The 18,264-nt window shown below is 46.5% G+C and overlaps 1 protein-coding gene across 5 annotated transcripts in view; it reads right to left on the bottom strand.

Moving 5' to 3' along the window:
• The window catches only part of GLYR1 (glyoxylate reductase 1 homolog), a 94,654-nt gene that overhangs the window by 49,388 nt on the left and 27,002 nt on the right, over positions 1-18,264 (bottom strand). For 2 of the 5 annotated variants that reach the window (XM_082261827.1, XM_082261828.1), the window contains exons 6-7: positions 12,023-12,109; positions 7,715-7,768 (exon numbers count right to left, since the gene is read on the bottom strand). The exons of 1 other annotated variant lie outside the window; for it this stretch is intronic. In XM_082261827.1, coding sequence (XP_082117953.1) covers positions 7,715-7,768; positions 12,023-12,109 — 141 coding nt within the window. The remainder of the gene's footprint in view (positions 1-7,714; positions 7,769-12,022; positions 12,110-18,264) is intronic. 2 more of the 5 variants (XM_082261829.1, XM_082261830.1) reach the window with 1 other exon arrangement.

Genomic DNA, 18,264 nt, shown 5'->3' with positions numbered 1-18,264 from the left:
AGGTAGGCAAGGATGATCTCTTCCTGGAATTCCCGGAAAGATCCAGTTCGTCCTGACGCCTTGTATAGGACAAAGGCGTTCAGCATCGCCAATTGGAATAAATAAACAGACACTTTTTTGTACCAGCGTCTGGCTTTACGGGCAACTAAATACGGCGCCAAAATCTGGTCGTTAAGGTCCACCCCTCCCATGTTAAGGTTATATTCGTGGACACAGAGGGGTTTCTCCACAACGCCAGTTGCCGTAGTGATTTGGATTGTCGTGTCTGCGTGAAGGGAGGACAGAACATAAACATCCCGTGTATCCTTCCACTTCACCGCAAGCAATTTGTCCGTTTTCAAGCAGGCTCTCGCCCCCCGACTAAGACGGGAATCTACAAGCCGTTGGGGGAAGCCCCGGCGATTATGTCGCACGGTGCCACATGCGCCAATTTGTAATTCGAGCAGGTGACTAAATAGTGGCACGCTTGTATAAAAGTTGTCCACGTACAAATGGTACCCCTTTCCGGATAAGGGTGACACCAAGTCCCAAACGATCTTACCGCTGCTCCCTATGTAGTCTGGGCAGTTGGGGGGCTCCACACAGCTATCTTTTCCCTCATAGACCCGGAAACTAACTGTATAGCCTGTGGCCCTGTCACACAATTTATACAGTTTGACCCCGTATCTGGCACGCTTGCTGGGGAGGTACTGTTTCATAGCAAGGCGGCCAGTAAATTTAATCAGGGACTCGTCAACGCAGACAACTTGTTCGGGGGTAAACAAGGCTGCAAACCGCTGATTGAAGTGGTCTATGAGGGGCCGAATTTTGTGGAGCCGATCGTATGCAGGGTCTCCCCGAGGACGACAGATTTCATTGTCGCTGAAATGCATAAATCTCAGAATTTGCTCATATCTCGCCCTGGACATGGAGGCAGAGTACATGCGCATATGGTGAAGTGGGCTAGTGGACCAATATAGCCGCAATTCACTCTGTTTAGTTATGCCCATGTGGAGGGAAAGGCCCAGAAAGATCTTAAATTCGGAAACCGTTAAAGGTTTCCAGCCGAATTGTCTGGCAAGGGGCGAATTTGGGTTGGCGGCGATAAATTGTTGAGCATATAAATTTGATTGATCCACAATAGATCTGAAAAGATCTTCCGTGAAGAACAGCTCATAAAAGTTCAGGGGCGTAAAACCAGCTGTCTCCACGTGGATTCCAGGTTGGGCGGTGAATGGGGGAAGTACTGGCGCTGTAGTATCAGTGGGTTGCCAATTAGGAAATGCCAGCGCATCAGGGAGGGCACTATGGGCTCTACGGGCCTGTCTTCGAATACGCGGTGGCTGCGGGCCACTACTTGTGCTAGCCACCGCACCAGCTTCAACTGCACTTAGGGGACTCGCCACGTCACCAGGTCTTACTGCAGTGCTGGTTGTACTAGGTCCAGGGTGTACTAGGCCGCTGGCGCTTGCCAGGTCGCCAGAAGGATGAGCGGCACTAGTACCCACACTCTGCTCCATACGAGCACCCTGCGATTCCTGCATCTCAACAACACCAGAATGGGGTCGGGTACGCCTGGGTCTAACAGGGACCCATCTGTCGTCGGAGCTATCTGTCAGGGAGCCGCTGCTGTCATTTGGTTCGTATACTGACCCTGATTCTGCCGGTGAGGCTTCCCCATCGCTCTCACCTGACATGGTCATCATACTGTAAATAGCTTCATCACTGTACGAACGTTTAGACATTTTGGTAACTAAATTTACCCGTACAGTGATGCGACTCACAGGTAATAAAAGCACCTGGTTGTCGAAGACTATTTCAAGCGCTACCAAAAAAACTGCTAATGCTAGCAGGGATCAGGCCTGACTCTGCTAACACAGCGGTTTTGTGTCTTGTGTTTTTTTGTAAGTGACAGTAATCTGTTGATTACTACACTTACCTGGGTGAAAGGGTTAAACGCAGGTGCTGGCAGGAATCAGTGCTGATCGTGCAAACACTGCGTTTTGGGAACCCTAAACTATGGGGGCGCTAGTATAGCTCTGATCAGATCAGATATTGATCTGTTCAAACACTATACTAGAAATGGAAGTGTAGGTGCGTGCGTGTGTGCGTGCGTGCGTGCGTGCGTGTGTGGCAATCAAGGGGTTACTTCTAAACTATGCGCTGGGGATCTGGGGGGGGTGGCGGGGACCCTAAACCTCCTTTGGGAAAGAAACTAGCTAGCTAGCACAACCTCAAGTCACAATGACACCAATACAAAATACAGTAAAAACAGTATATTATGTGTGTATTAGTGCTAATGTGACAGAGGGTGTAGGGGTTAACGGGATGTGATCAGGGGGGGATCAGGGGTTTAAATCTTTATTGGAAGGGGCTGGCGGGTATCCTAAGGATAAAAGGAACGGTGGCAAGCGCTAAACCTGGTCACAAGTCACACTTATACAGGTATATAGAAAATGCTATATACTGTATACAGTGTGCGTTGTGGCAGGGGGTGTAGGGGTGATCAGGGGGGGATCAGGGGATTAAATCTTTATTGGGCGGGTGGGGGGGACCCTAAACCTGCTTGGGACACAAACTTAGTCGCCTGCGCTAATTCTGATCACAATCACACTAATACAAAAATACAAAAACACTGTATATTACGTTTGTATTAGTGCTGATGTGACAGAGGGTGTAGGGGTTAACTAGCGGTGATCAGGAGGGGATCAGGGGGGATCAGGGGCTCAAATCTTTATTAGGGGGGGGTGGCGGGTAATTCAAGTGGAAAAAGGGGGGTCGCAAGCGCTAGACCTGACCACAAATCACACTTATACGGGTATATAGCAAAATGCTATATACTGTATACGGTGTGTGTTATGGCAGGGGGTGTAGGGGTGATCAGGGGGGGGTCAGGGGCTTAAATCTTTATTGGGCGGGTGGCGGGGACCCTAAACCTTCTTGGGACAGAAACTTAGTCGCCTGCGCTAATTCTGATCACAATGACACTAATACAAAAATACAATAACACCGTATATTGCGTTTGTATTAGTGCTGATGTGACAGAGGGTGTAGGGGTTAACGGCGGTGATCAGGGGGGGTTCAGGGGGGATCAGTGGGTTAAATCTTTATTAGGGGGGGGTGGGGGGTAATTTGAGTGGAAAAGGGGGGGTCGCAAGGGCTACACCTGTTCACAAATCACACTTATACAGGTATATAGGTATATGCTATATGCTGTATATAGTGTGTGTTGTGTCAGGTGCTGTAGGGGTTAATTGGGGGGGCGATCGGGGGTGAAATGTGCCTATCTAGCTGTGTGTGATGTGCTTGGTGCAATTACTCACAGTAAGATGTGCTCTCCTCTCACGCTGGATCCGAAAAGACCGTTGGGAGGGGAGGGCACATCTCCTCTAAGCCTGTGTTTACATTTCACAGGCTTAGAGGGAGATCTGATTGGGCAGGACCGATCAACAGGTCCAGACCAAAAATGATTGGCCTGGACCTGATGACTGATCGGTTCTGAACCCAATCGAGTCATCGGCGGCGGCGGCGGGGCGCGGGAGCGCGCACAGGGCCGGCAAAAAGTGCTGACGTAGGCCTACGTCAGTTTGCCTGGCCGGGGCTGAGCGCCGACGTAGATCGTCGTGCGCCGGTCGTTAAGTGGTTAATAAGCTGATAACTGCTTATATTACTCTACCTGTGATGCATTATCAATTACATTATTCCCAGTTCACTCGAACCACTACAAAGCCCTTTCCCTATGATGTGGGGAAGAGAGGAGCTGCAGGCGATTTCTAGTTCTCTCCTAGGGTGACAACGCTGCTCCTCCAAAGATCTAGTACAAGCGAGTGAGCAGTGCCATCCTATGACAAGGTGCTCCTTTGACACTAGCTAGATCACCAGAGGAACATAAAAAAAAAATATATATATATATATATATATATATATATATATATAATAAAATAAAACCCCCCGAATAAAGCGGTTGTATACCACCCTTTGCTATTTTTACTTACAGGTAAGCCTATAATAAAAAGGCGCGTTTAGGAGATATTCACCCTGAAAGCAGCCACTGACGTCACCGGCGCATGTGCTCTGAAGGCCCAGCATATCATGCCGTAACTTCAGAGGTTCTTGCAGGAACCGAGGGCTCCCGCGCACATGAGTGGGAGTGATGTCATCGTGGCCCCGGCTACTCAAAGCGCCAGAGCCCGTGAAACTGGAAGAAACGCTGGAGTAACATGTCATGCACATTCTACTATTGTCTTACAGGTTTTTTTTTTTTTTACCGCTTTAAAAACAATGCAGCCATCACATCTAAGGCCTTGTAAGCTACAATTATTTCTGAATTTAAGTTTACTTTAATCATAAGGTTTTTAGATGTTCCTTTATATACAATGGTTTGTAGGCTATTTTACTAAAGGTGTAAATGTGTATTTAAAAAATAAAACCAGAAAATCTAATGCCTGCTGTAAGCACACTGGTGCGGCTGAATGGGATAAACAGAACACTAAAAAGTAGGCATTGCTTCCAATCATTTTTAATACAAAATCTTCATGTTTATGTGGACGTATGTACCTTTGATATGCATTATCCACAACCAAAAAAGTGCATTTACTAAGGCCTAATGCACATGGGGCATCTGTTTATGAAAGGTGGAACTCCTGTTAGGAAAATGCTAAGGTAAAAAGCACTAAAATACTCATTGCACATGTTTACAGTTTGAGCATTAAAGCATTCTATAGGCCAGAATAATAATTTATTCTGGCCACTGCAATGCAATACGCAAGATGCATTCTGCATTTTTCCTCTGCTCTTCAGCTTCTTTACCTAACATGCCATGGTTTTTGTTTTTTTCAGCTTGTAAAAACACTCCCCTTACGTGCATGGACACAGAGGCGCAATACCAGGCTGAAAAAAAAAAAAAAAAAGAAGAAAAAAAAAAAAAAAAAAAAAAAAAAAAAAAAAAAGCTCAACGCCTGTTAAAGTGACACTTTTTTTTAGGCTCCATGTGCATGAGCGCTAAAATGATTTTGGACTACAGAGTGGTTAAAGAGGGGAGGTATGTCACGGTGCTCTGTACTATAGTGCCAGGTAGAAGTTGTAGTCAAGGTTAGTATACAATCTCAGCTTGCACAACGCCCCCCCCCCCCCCCCCAACAAACCAGGATTCTTCCATGAGAGGATAGATAGATAAATATAAATCAAGATAAATATTAGATAGATATATCACCACACATACAAAAGGTGAGTACATCCCTCACGTGTTTGAAAATATTTTATATCTTTTCATGTGACAACATGAAACCGCTGGCAACAAAAGAGAGTACACCCCTAGGTGAAAGTGTCCAAATTGGGCTCAAAGTGTCAATATTTGTGTGGCCAGCACTGCCTTAACCTTCTTGGGCATGAAGTTCACCAGAGCTTCACAGGTTGCCACTGGAGTCCTCTTCCACTCCTCCATGATGACATCACGGAGCTGGGGGATGTTAGAGACCTTGCGCTCCTCCACCTTCCGTTTGAGGATGCCCCACAGATGCTCAATAGGGTTTGGGTCTGGAGACATGCTTGGCCAGTCCATCACCTTTACCCTCAGCTGCTTTAGAAAGGCAGTGGTCATCTTGGAGGTGTTTGGGGTGCTTCTGTTGGAATACTGCCCTGCGGCCCAGTCTGCGAAGGGAGGGGATCATGCTCTGCTTCAGTATGTCACAGTACATGTTGGCATTCATGGTTCCCTCAATGAACTGTAGCTCCCCAGTATCGGCAGCACTCATGCAGCCCCAGACAATGACACCCCCACCACCATGCTTGACTGTAGGCAAGACACACTTGTCTTTGTACTCCTCACCTGGTTGCCACCACACACGCCTGACACCATCTGAACCAAATAAGTTTATCTTGGTCTCATCAGACCACAGGACATGGTTCCAGTAATCCATGTCCTTAGTCTGCTTGTCTTCAGCAAACTGTTTGCAGGATTTCTTGTGCATCATCTGTAGAAGAGACTTCCTTCTGGGATGACAGCCATGCAGACCAATTTGATGCAGTGTGCAGCGTATGGTCTGAGCACTGACAGGCTGACCCCCCCACCCCTTCAACCTCTGCAGCAATTCTGGCAGCACTCATACGTCTATTTCCCAAAGAATCTCTGGATAGGATGTTGAGCACATGCACTCAATTTCTTTAGTTGACCATGGCGAGGCCTGTTCTGAGTGGAACCCATCATGTGAAACCACTGTATGGTCTTGGCCACCATGATGCAGCTCAATTTCGGGGTCTAGGCAATCTTCTTATAGCCTAGGCCATCTTTATGTGGAGCAACATTTTTTTTTTCAGATCCTCAGAGAGTTCTTTGCCATGAGGTGCCATGTTGAACTTCCAGTGACCAGTAAGAGTGAGAGGAATAACTAAATTTAACATACCTGCTCCTCATTCACACCTGAGACCTTGTAACACTAACGAGTCACATGACACCGGGGAGGGAAAATGGCTAATTGGGCCCAATTTGGACATTTTCACTTAGGGGTGTACTCACTTTTGTTGCCAGCGGTTTAGACATTAATGGCTGTGTGCTGAGTTATTTTGAGGGGACAGCAAATTTACACTGTTATACAAGCTGTACACTCCCTACTTTACATTGTAGCAAAGTGTCATTTCTTCAGTGTTGTCACATGAAGATAATAAAATATTTACAAAAATGTGAGGGGCGTACTCACTTTTGTGAGATACTGTATAGTCATTCATTCAGGTAAGGGGGCGGTATGGATTTTGGGGGATGTTTTATACCTTGTTTAAAAGGTGGCTGTAACACAAAACATGGTTTAATGGTAAAATATGGACTAAGCCTTCAAAATAACATTACAAAGCTGCATCAACCATAGCAAGAGCTTAAAGTGTTACTAAACCCACAATAGTAAAATCAGTCTGTATATGCAGTGAAGAATGCTTGTTATATTTACCATAGAACCTGAGGGGTTAATACTCTGAACTGTGCAAAAAAGCTGTTTGATCCCGTCTTCTCTGACCCTCCCCTTTTTCCACTCTCCCCAATCCATCTCCAGCTAGTACAGAGCCTTGTGGGTAAGCTGTACATGCTCAGTTTAGTGTGTATCGCTACAAAGTTGTTTTTTTTTTTTTTAATTTCTTGGGAGGGTGCATGTGATCAGCACAAGGCCAATCAGCACTGTCCAGAAGGTCAGGGGTCCTGCAGCCTCATAGGACAATCAGAAGAGATTGAAAACTCCTCCCACAAGTTTTAACCAGACACTGATGGAAGTCACAAGACTGCTATATACTGCCGACGAGAAAAGGTATTTAGCAGTAAACTATTGCATTCCCATGTTGTTTACTGTGCGAGACCAGATATAGTGAATGCAGGTTTCTGGGTTTAGTAACACCTTAAGGGGAAAAAAAAAATAAAGACACACTTGAATGATCAAATGCCAGACAACATTTATAAAACAAAGTACAATAATGATGGGAAGTACCAAGGGCCCCTAAAGCTGCTCAAACTCACTCCTACATGTCAACCGTACAATCCACTTTACTTCCAACAAACCAAGGAACGAAAAATAGAACACAATGAACCATTTAGCTCATAAGAAAGAGGATTATGGGAACAGTGGGTCACCATCATACAAGTCAACCCAAAGAGTAAGTAACAGGTTACATTGAGAAAGCAACATATTTACAGTGAGTCTTATCAAAGTCCATTGTGGGACAGTCCTCAAGTCTGCTCGTGCATTGCTTGGCCTACCTTCTCGGTCTGGCTGAGCAGGAAGTGGTAGAAGTGAGGATCGTCCCGAGAGCGCTGCAATCGAACAGAGAGAGAAACTGAGATGCTTCCCTCTATACCAGGACAAGGAATACTCAGCTTTAATGAGAGCCTGTCTTTAATAATATTAAATCATCCAGAACTGAAAAGAAAGTGTAGGCCCCACGAGTACCTGCATGGACTGTACCCATCCCTGAGATTCCTGAGCTTAGTGTATGCAAATAGAGGTTTCGCTAAGTTAGTGTTTAAAGCTGAATTCCAACCTTACCATCTTTCCCCCCCAAATTTGTAGCAAGTCCTTTCTTGTATTGAAACATACTCAATTAACGTTTCTACAATAGAACCCCTTGAAAATGCAGCAGCTTTATTGAGCTGCCTTTGTTTCCTGCTTGAAGGACTTAATCATCAGTCCCCTCTCCCCTGGAGCCGTATGGTCCCCTCCTCCCCTGGAGCCGTATGGTCCCCTCCTCCCCTGGAGCCGTATGGTCCCCTCCTCCCCTGGAGCCGTATTGTCATTTCCCACCTCTCACAGCCATTTACATTCTTTGCCATTATTTCGTTACTAAGCATTATATGCAAGAACATACCCCATGTTGACTTTCAAAGTTAATGAACCTTTACATCACTATATGGACCCGAGTCTATATAGACACTGCCTGTGTTCTATTTGATCTATCAATATAGGATTCTCATATGGATACATTTTTTTCACATTTTTTGCTGCTTGGGCATCACAATATTATATATATATATATATATATATATATATATATATATATATATATATATATATGAGTTTATCCTTGCTACGTCAAATACTTTGTGTTTAACCTATATACAATATGCACTTGGTCATCCATCTGTAGTACAGTGGAGGGTTTTTTTGTTTTAGAAAATTGGTTTTAAAAATAGGTTTTGTTTATAGTGTTTTAACCATCAGGAATGCTATGTATGTATGTATGTATGTATGTATGTATGTATGTATGTATGTATGTATGTATGTATGTATATATATATATATATATATATATATATCTCCTTTCCATTCCTGGTGGAGTCCATAACCCGTTTATTTATATATTCCTAGGTAAGAACATATCACCCCACAGCCCTATAGATGTGAATGCTCAAGCAACTGATCCCCACAGCCCTATAGATGTGAATGCTCAAGCAACTGATCAGAAGACTGCACAGCTAAAATCTGCAGCATGTAGTGGCCAGCAGATGGTAGCATGCACATCTAAAAGGGGATGCTAGGAATGTGTTTTTTTTTCCCCAATAACACTTGGGCACTTAAAAGATCTGGAGGCAGGGTGCTGCAACGTTAATAGGAGACTGCATGCCCCCCCCCCCCCCCCATTAAACTAGGGCAGGCAGACCCAGTGGTGACATCACTGGTTCTTAAAAGTGGTATACCTTCAAAAGAAGATGATCTGATGTTGAGCAGGCAGGGAAAGAGGAAATAAGACAAAGTATTACACTTCCTCTTTAAGCATCCCCTCTACAGGGCCCAATGCAGCATGGAGCCCTCTGAACAGGTTGCCAAGATGCCACAGTTGTGCTGCGAGATGCAGGAGGGTAAAGGTTAATCACCAAATTAGAAAAGCTGGTATCTGCATAGAACACGCTACTCCAGTATTATCCTGGATCATTTAACCTGAACCTGTGGCCATAATTGCTAGGCAAAGATCACAGGGTCTGGCCACCAGAAGTAATGTGGGCATTTCATATCTTTGGGAAGTGCTGATCCAAAAAATGCAAACCAGACAGACCCCCTCTGCAGAAGAAAAAGTATTGCTGATATAGTCACTATCTATAATCACAAAAATAAATTGATAAGACCTACTCACTCTCAAAAAATCAAAAATGAATCAACAGAGTGATACTTATATGGCAAAAAACATAAATAAGAAAAAAAGAGGGCATGTAGGGAGAGATGCCCAAAAGTGCCATAAGATGTATAGTATAGAGCCGGGGTCCTCAATAGGCGGACTCCGGGCCGCCTCCGGACCCACACGGACTTCAATCTGGACCTTCGAAGTGGTCTCCTTCCGTCTGTCATCAGCAGGGGTCAGAATGGAGAGGATCGGAGTGGCTGTGTCTTACACTTGCAGCGCCGCATGATTACAAAAAGCAGAGTTCTTCTGCTTACCCGGCGGAGAGGCTGTCCTACAAAGTTCCGCCTCCTGGGCCGGCTCTTACCTATGATAGACAGAACACTGGTGATGTCTATCATGGGAGCTGGTCCAGGAGGCAGGACTTCGAATGACATCCTCACCGGGTAAGCAGAAGAACTCTGCTTTTTGTAATCATGCGGTGCTGCCAGTGCAACACACAGCCACTCCGATCCTCTCCATTCTGACCCCCCCCCCCCCCCGCTGATGTCACTGGACACTCTTCATTAATGGGGGCATGGGTCACTGGTCACTCTTCATTAATGGGGGGACGCACATGGTCGCTCTGCATTAATGGGGACACGCACACTGGTCGCTCTGCATTAATGGGGACACGCACACTGGTCGCTCTGCATTAATGGGGACACGCACACTGGTCGCTCTGCATTAATGGGGACACGCACACTGGTCGCTCTGCATTAATGGGGACACGCACACTGGTCGCTCTGCATTAATGGGGACACGCACACTGGTCGCTCTGCATTAATGGGGACACGCACACTGGTCGCTCTGCATTAATGGGGACACGCACACTGGTCGCTCTGCATTAATGGGGACACGCACACTGGTCGCTCTGCATTAATGGGGACACGCACACTGGTCGCTCTGCATTAATGGGGACACGCACACTGGTCGCTCTGCATTAATGGGGACACGCACACTGGTCGCTCTGCATTAATGGGGACACGCACACTGGTCGCTCTGCATTAATGGGGACACGCACACTGGTCGCTCTGCATTAATGGGGACACGCACACTGGTCGCTCTGCATTAATGGGGACACGCACACTGGTCGCTCTGCATTAATGGGGACACGCACACTGGTCGCTCTGCATTAATGGGGACACGCACACTGGTCGCTCTGCATTAATGGGGACACGCACACTGGTCGCTCTGCATTAATGGGGACACGCACACTGGTCGCTCTGCATTAATGGGGACACGCACACTGGTCGCTCTGCATTAATGGGGACACGCACACTGGTCGCTCTGCATTAATGGGGACACGCACACTGGTCGCTCTGCATTAATGGGGACACGCACACTGGTCGCTCTGCATTAATGGGGACACGCACACTGGTCGCTCTGCATTAATGGGGACACGCACACTGGTCGCTCTGCATTAATGGGGACACGCACACTGGTCGCTCTGCATTAATGGGGACACGCACACTGGTCGCTCTGCATTAATGGGGACACGCACACTGGTCGCTCTGCATTAATAAAGGCACGCACAATGGTCACTCTGCATTAATGGGGGCACGCACACTGGTCGCTCTGCATTAATAAAGGCACGCACAATGGTCACTCTGCATTAATGGGGGCACGCACACTGGTCGCTCTGCATTAATGGGGGCACGCACACTGGTCGCTCTGCATTAATGGGGGCACGCACATGGTCGCTCTGCATTAATAGGGGCACGCACACTGGTCACTCTGCATTAATAGGGGCACGCACACTGGTCACTCTGCATTAATAGGGGCATGCACAATGGTCGCTCTGCATTAATGGGGGCACGCACACTGGTCGCTCTGCATTAATGGGGGCACGCACACTGGTCGCTCTGCATTAATGGGGGCACGCACACTGGTCACTCTGCATTGGATGGGGGCAAGTTTTGGGAAATGCCTTTTTTTGTTGTTGGTGTTCTGTATTTGGAAATTGACGGTCACTTTTCCGGACCTCGGACTGAATGGAAAATTTGTAAGTGGACCTTTCAAGTTTACATTTGAGTACCCCTGGTATAGAGGTATATGTGGTAAGATTTTTCCAGACTCCCTCTGCAGCACTGGTAAGTTGGGGGAATAGAAAAAAATAAATCTGGTTGTTAAAAGGTTAAACACACAGGCCTTGAGTAACTGGTAGATTTTGACTACATCCTACTTTGTCTAGTGATGAGTCTTAAAATATCTGACAAACTGCCTGCATCAATGGCTCAGATGGTTGCCATGACAACCCTGTTCCAGAGTCAATTTACAAGGCTCCCCTCTCCCTCGGTAACTTGTTTCATGCTTTACAGAAGAGAATCTTGTGACCAGCTTACTCCCAGAAACATTACTGTGAACACAAGGAAACTAGAGAGCTGGGCATGAGAGCCGAGGAGTATATCCTTACCTCACTGGAGGGTGGGGGCCAGCTGAAGCGTGACACCGTTTTCATGGCCAGTTTCTTCAGGGAGCTCGGCTGGGGAGACGTGGTGTCCTATATAGGCAGGAAGGCGAACGTTAGACACACAATCTGATTGCAGGCATTAAAGATCCCACTACATAGAGGAAGTGTGTTTAACCATCACTGGTGGCCAGGGGTTGATTTACTAAAACTTGAGAAATCTGGTGCAGTTCTGCATAGAAACCAACCAGCTTCCAGGCATTATTGTCAAAGCCTAATTCAACAAGCTGAAGTTGGAAGCAGACTGGCTACCATGCACAGCTGCGCCAGATTTTGCACTCTCCAGTTTTAGTAAAGTAACCCCCACAAACTATTTCCCAGCACACTTACCAGCTAGCCTGCAAAACAACCAAATTGGCCTCAACACTTGACATTAGTGGGAGGGGCGAAACATGTAGGCAGAAGGGATTGTGCTTTCACCTTCCACTAATTGAATCCTTGCTGTGATGCCGCAGCGCACCTCCATGGAGAGAGAGAGTGTAGCTACTGCAGAAGGACACACTGACAGCAGCCTGACTGCTTAAAGTAGAAGTCCACCCCAACACTAAAATCCCTGCATCTACAGACATCCACGATCTAACACTAACCTGTCTAGCCCTCTAAAGAAGAAATCAGTAGATATACCCTTTTTGAAGCCGATCCGACTCGATCTCACGCTGAGCTGTCAGGCGCCGCGTCACTGTAGAGACAGGTTCAGAGGACACATCCAACAACGGAAAGCCCCATACTAAGTCTATGGGTGACATCACTCCCCATTCATTTCACAGCCATTATTAGCCGTGTCCTCTGCAGAGCTTCTGCCAAATGAGACCAGGCCGGCTTAAAAAAAAAAAAAAAAAGAAGGGGTATGTATACTGATGATTTCTTTACAGGGCTAGATAGGTTAGTGTTAAGACCGTGGAGGTCTATAGATGCAGGGATTTTAATGTCAAGGTGGACTTACACTTTAAAGAACATACTGAGTAAGGAAGAGCCAAGATACATCAGCAAGACTTTCATTTGCACTGCGACTCACGAATATTTTTGCAAATGTGTGCAAACAGTTTACGTTAAAAACTGAGGGTTTTGTTAAGAGTCGATTTGATTGTTTTGCAGGCTGGAAAGTGACCTAGGAAATAAGTTTGTGATGTGGATTGCCCTTCCATGTGCACCTCGTTGAAAAGGCCAGATATAGACTGGAGTAAGCGGCCACTTTTTTGTACACTTAGTAAATAAACTCGTCTGTGGGGTTGATTTACTAAAACTGGAAAATGCTAAATCTAGTGCAACTCTGCATGGTAGTCACCTAGCCTCAGCTTGTTTAATCAAGCTTTGACAAGAAATCATGGAAGCTGATTGGTTTCTTTGCAGAGCTGCACCGTATTTTGCGCTCACCACTTTTAGTAAATCAACCCGTGTGTCCTAAGGATGAATCTTTAACAAAGGTTGGCAATTTAAGTGAACGAGTGCAGACTTGTGTTAAAGTGACCCTGTCAGCACAGTGTCATTTGTATCTAAAAACATACCTGCTAAAAGGGAATTACCACCTTTCTGGCAGCCCAGGATTTGAAAAATTGTATTTTTGACTTACCGTAAAAGCCATTTCTCTGATATTCATTAATGGACACAGCTCCTGATCTTCATGACCATTGGGTTATACTGCCCCCTACATGAGCAGGACACTAGGCAGAAAAATAATCTGGCTACGCCTATGGGTAGTCCCAGGGGGTATAATCCACCTCTCTGCTATATGTTCTCAGTTTTGTTACAAGCAGTGTCAGAAGAATTACAACTTCACAGAGGGGTGGGTATTGTGTCTGCCAATGAACATCAGAGAAATGGATTTTACGGTAAGTCAAAAATCGAAATTTTCTTTTTCGTTCATTGACGGACACACCTGATCTTCATGACCATTGGGACATCCCAAAGCAGTGTTAAACATGGGAGAAGTGGGAACTGCAAAAAAATTGCCAAGGCTAAACAGTAGCCAACATGAGCTCAACCAAAATAACTGGAGCCCACCTGAAAAAAGAAAAAATACACCCTCAAAGAGAACAAGGTCCTCTAAACAGCAGCCTGCAAAACCTTGCAGCCAAAAGAAGCAGCTGCAGGTGGCAACACATCCAATTTATAGAACTTTGTGAAAGTGTGCACTGAGGTGGCCGCCTTGCAAACCTGCGTCACTGACGCCTGATGACAGAAGGCCCAGGAGGCACTAAGTGCCTGAGTTGTGTGCGCCTTGACCGGGAAAGGAGGAACCTGACCCCAGATGGAATAGGTCCGAATAACCATCTGTCTGATCCACCTAGAAATGGCCGCAGAGGAAGCGGACATCCCTTTCTGAAGTCCATCCGTGAGCACAAATAGCGAGTCTGACTTTCTAAAAGACTCCGTAGCTTCCAGGTACACTCCAATTGTCCAGACCACATCCAAGGCATGCAAGGCAATTTCCTTCAGATGTTTTGGCCTGGTACACAGGGAAGGCAACACAATGTCTTCATTCAAATGAAAGTCAGATACAACCTTTGGGGGGGGGGGGGGGGGGGGGGGGAAATGACGGACAGGGGCAAAGAACCACCATAACAGTAAATCACCAAATAAGGTGAACAACAAGAGAACGAAGCCAGTTCAGACACCCTGCAAGCAGAAGTCATAGCCACCTTCTGAGACAGCGTAAGCAAGGGAATCTCCCAAAGATTCTCAAAAGGGAGGCTTCTGGAGGACCAAAAACACTAAACGAGGTCCCAAGGGGGCAACGGAGACAGTACTGGAGGAACCAAATGTCGGACCCCCTGAAGAAAGGTACGCACCAGGGAGTGTGTGGCCAAGGGTCATGGAAGAAGACCGTCAAAGCCGACACCTGGCCTTAATGGTACTCAAGGCCAATTTCTGTTCAACCCCACGTTGAGGGAAGGCCAAGATCCGGGCCCCCAAGGAGCGGGGATGAACCTCAAGAGACTCACACCACGCAATGTACACCTTCCACGTACGATGGTAATCTTCCTAGAAGTAGATTTCCTAGCTTTTAACAGCGTTGGAATCAGTGACTCAGATAAACCTATCCATCAGCACCGGATGTTCAACAGCCAAGCTGTCAAAGCCAGCGACTGTAAAGCAGGATAGAAGATTGGTCCTTGGGACAGCAGATCCCAAGAGAAAGCTTCCAAGGAACGTTGGCGACTAGCCGCACCAGATCAGCATACCAAGCCTGGCGAGGCCAGTCTGGAGCCACAAAGATGACCGTAATCCCTTCTGCCTCGATCCTGCGTAGATGTCTTGGCAGAAGCTTGAGGGGGAAGGCGTAAATCAGACGATACTGACTCCCACAGGGCCACAAGCACGTCTGTGGTGTTCGCCAGAGGATCCCGTGACCGAGCCACAAACCTCTGCACTGATCGGTAGTCTGAACTCTTCCAGTGTTCAGATCCCTTGAGCAGAATGTTTGCCAAGGACGCTTTCCAACCTGGATAGGTTGGCATCCGTGGTGACCATTGTCCAATGCAAGGGGAGGAAGGATTTGCCCAGCCAAAGCGGCGGAGAGCTAAGCCACCATATCAGGGACTCCTTCGTTCCCTAGCTCAGCCAGGTCTGATTGTCCAGAGACTGCGGATTCTTGTTCCATTTGGCCAGAATCTCCCTTTGCAGGGACCTTGTAAGGAAATCTGCAAACAGAACAGCCTCGAAGGTAGACACCATCAGGCTCAGCACCCACATAGTCCGGAGGGATGACCAATTGATGGACAGCAGGAGACGAATTGAAGCCTGCAATTTCTAGAGTAAAGCCTCGTACACACGCAACAATTGTTGGCCGACCGATCGGCCGTCTTTTGTCCAGTGTTGTTGTGTTGGTTAAAATGTGCTCTAGACTGCACACAAATTTTATCGGCGAACAAAAACCAACTTCAGAAGTGATGTCATGTGATGGTTTACTTTTCGTGTGTTTTTTCTTCTCTGAGCATGCCCAGTCTTGCTCATCACATTTTTGTCTGCCAAAATCTGTACTGACTGAAGAACAATCGGCCGTTCTGGTGACGGCCAACAAAAATTTTATAGCATGCACACCAGATTTTGTTCGGCCGAAAAGTCGCAGTCGGTTGTCGGAATCATCATACTAACAAGCCGACAATCTGCCGAATCGTTGCGTATGTACGAGGCTTTAGTCCAGAGGAAGTAGCACTCTGGCTAAGGCCAAGTCCAGAGTCAGACCCAGATAGTCCAGCTTTGTGGACAGAACCAGGGCAGACTTCTGAAAATTCAGAATCCAGCCGAACTCCCTTAGGAGTTCGTATGGCGATTTCAAGGTTTTGCATTAGAGCAGTAGGAGACTCTGCTCGCAGAAGGAGGTCGTCCAAGTAGCCCAGTACGGCGATCCCCCATTGGCATACCAATGCTAACACATTTGTAAAGACCCGAGGAGCAGAGGCGAGACCAAAGGGTAACACCACAAATTGATAATGCTCCTCTCCCACGGCAAAGAGGAAGCGATGGTGACCGGCACATACAGTGGGTACGGAAAGTATTCAGACCCCCTTAAATTTTTCACTCTTTGTTATATTGAAGCCATTTGCTAAAATCATTTAAGTTCATTCTTCTTCCTCATGAATGTTCACATAGCACCCCATACTGACAGAAAAACACAGAATTGTTGACATTGTTGCAGATTTATTAAAAAAGAAAAACTGAAATATCACATGGTCCTAAGTATTCAGACCCTTTGCTGTGACACTCATATATTTAACTCAGGTGCTTTCTATTTCTTCTGATCATCCTTGAGATGGTTCTACACCTTCATTTGAGTCCAGGTGTGTTCGATTATACTGATTGGACTTGATTAGAAAAGCCACACACCTGTCTATATAAGACCTTCCAGATCACAATGCATGTCAGAGCAAATGAGAATAATTAGGTCAAAGGGAACTGCCTGAAGAGCTCAGAGACAGAATTGTGGCAAGGCACAGATCTGGCCAAGGTTAAAAAAGATTTCTGCTGCACTTAAGGTTCCTAAGAGCACAGTGGCCTCCATAATCCTCAAATGGAAGACGTTTGGGACGACCAGAACCCTTCCTAGAGCTGGCCGTCCGGCCAAACTGAGCTATCGGGGGAAAAGAGCCTTGGTGAGAGAGGTAAAGAAGAACCCAAAGATCACTGTGGCTGAGCTCCAGAGATGCAGTCAGGAGATGGGAGAAAGTTGCAGAAAGTCAACCATCACTGCAGCCCTCCACCAGTCGGGGCCTTATGGCAGAGTGGCCCAATGGAAGCCTCTCCTCAGTGTAAGACACATGAAAGCCCGCATGGAGTTTGCTAAAAAAAACACCTGAAGGACTCCAAGATGGTGAGAAATAAGATTCTCTGGTCTGATGAGACCAAAATAGAACTTTTTGGCCTTAATTGTAAGCGGTATGTGTGGAGAAAACCAGGCACTGCTCATCACCTGTCCAATACAGTCCCAACAGTGAAGCATGGTGGTGGCAGCATCATGCTGTGGGGGTGTTTTTCAGCTGCAGGGACAGGACGACTGGTTGCAATCGAGGGAAAGATGAATGCGGCCAAGTACAGGGATATACTGGACAAAAACCTTCTCCAGAGTGCTCTGGACCTCAGACTGGGCCGAAGGTTTACCTTCCAACAAGACAATGACCCTAAGCACACAGCTAAAATAACGAAGGAGTGGCTTCACAACTCCGTGACTGTTCTTGAATGGCCCAGCCAGAGCCCTGACTTAAACCCAATTGAGCATCTCTGGAGAGACCTAAAAATGGCTGTCCACCAACGTTTACCATCCAACCTGACAGAACTGGAGAGGATCTGCAAGGAGGAATGGCAGAGGATCCCCAAATCCAGGTGTGAAAGACTTGTTGCATCTTTCCCAAAAAGACTCCTGGCTGTATTAGATCAAAAAGGGGGCTTCTACTAAATACTGAGCAAAGGGTCTGAATACTTAGGACCATGTGATGTTTTTCTTTTTTAATAAATCTGCAACAATGTCAACAATTCTGTGTTTTTCTGTCAGTATGGGGTGCTATGTGTACATTCATGAGGAAGAAGAATGAACTTAAATGATTTTAGCAAATGGCTGCAATATAACAAAGAGTGAAAAATTTAAGGGGGTCTGAATACTTTCCGTACCCACTGTATTGGAATGTGAAGGTAAGCGCCAGGGGATGAGGAGGGGCTCCCACCACCGAAATCACAACGAGGTTCCCAAGGAC

The sequence above is a fragment of the Pelophylax lessonae genome (assembly GCF_965119305.1).
Source record: "Pelophylax lessonae genome assembly, chromosome: 6".
NCBI classification, from domain to species: domain Eukaryota; kingdom Metazoa; phylum Chordata; class Amphibia; order Anura; family Ranidae; genus Pelophylax; species Pelophylax lessonae.
Note: the sequence above shows the minus strand (reverse complement) of the source record. Positions and strands in the feature narration are given on the sequence as shown.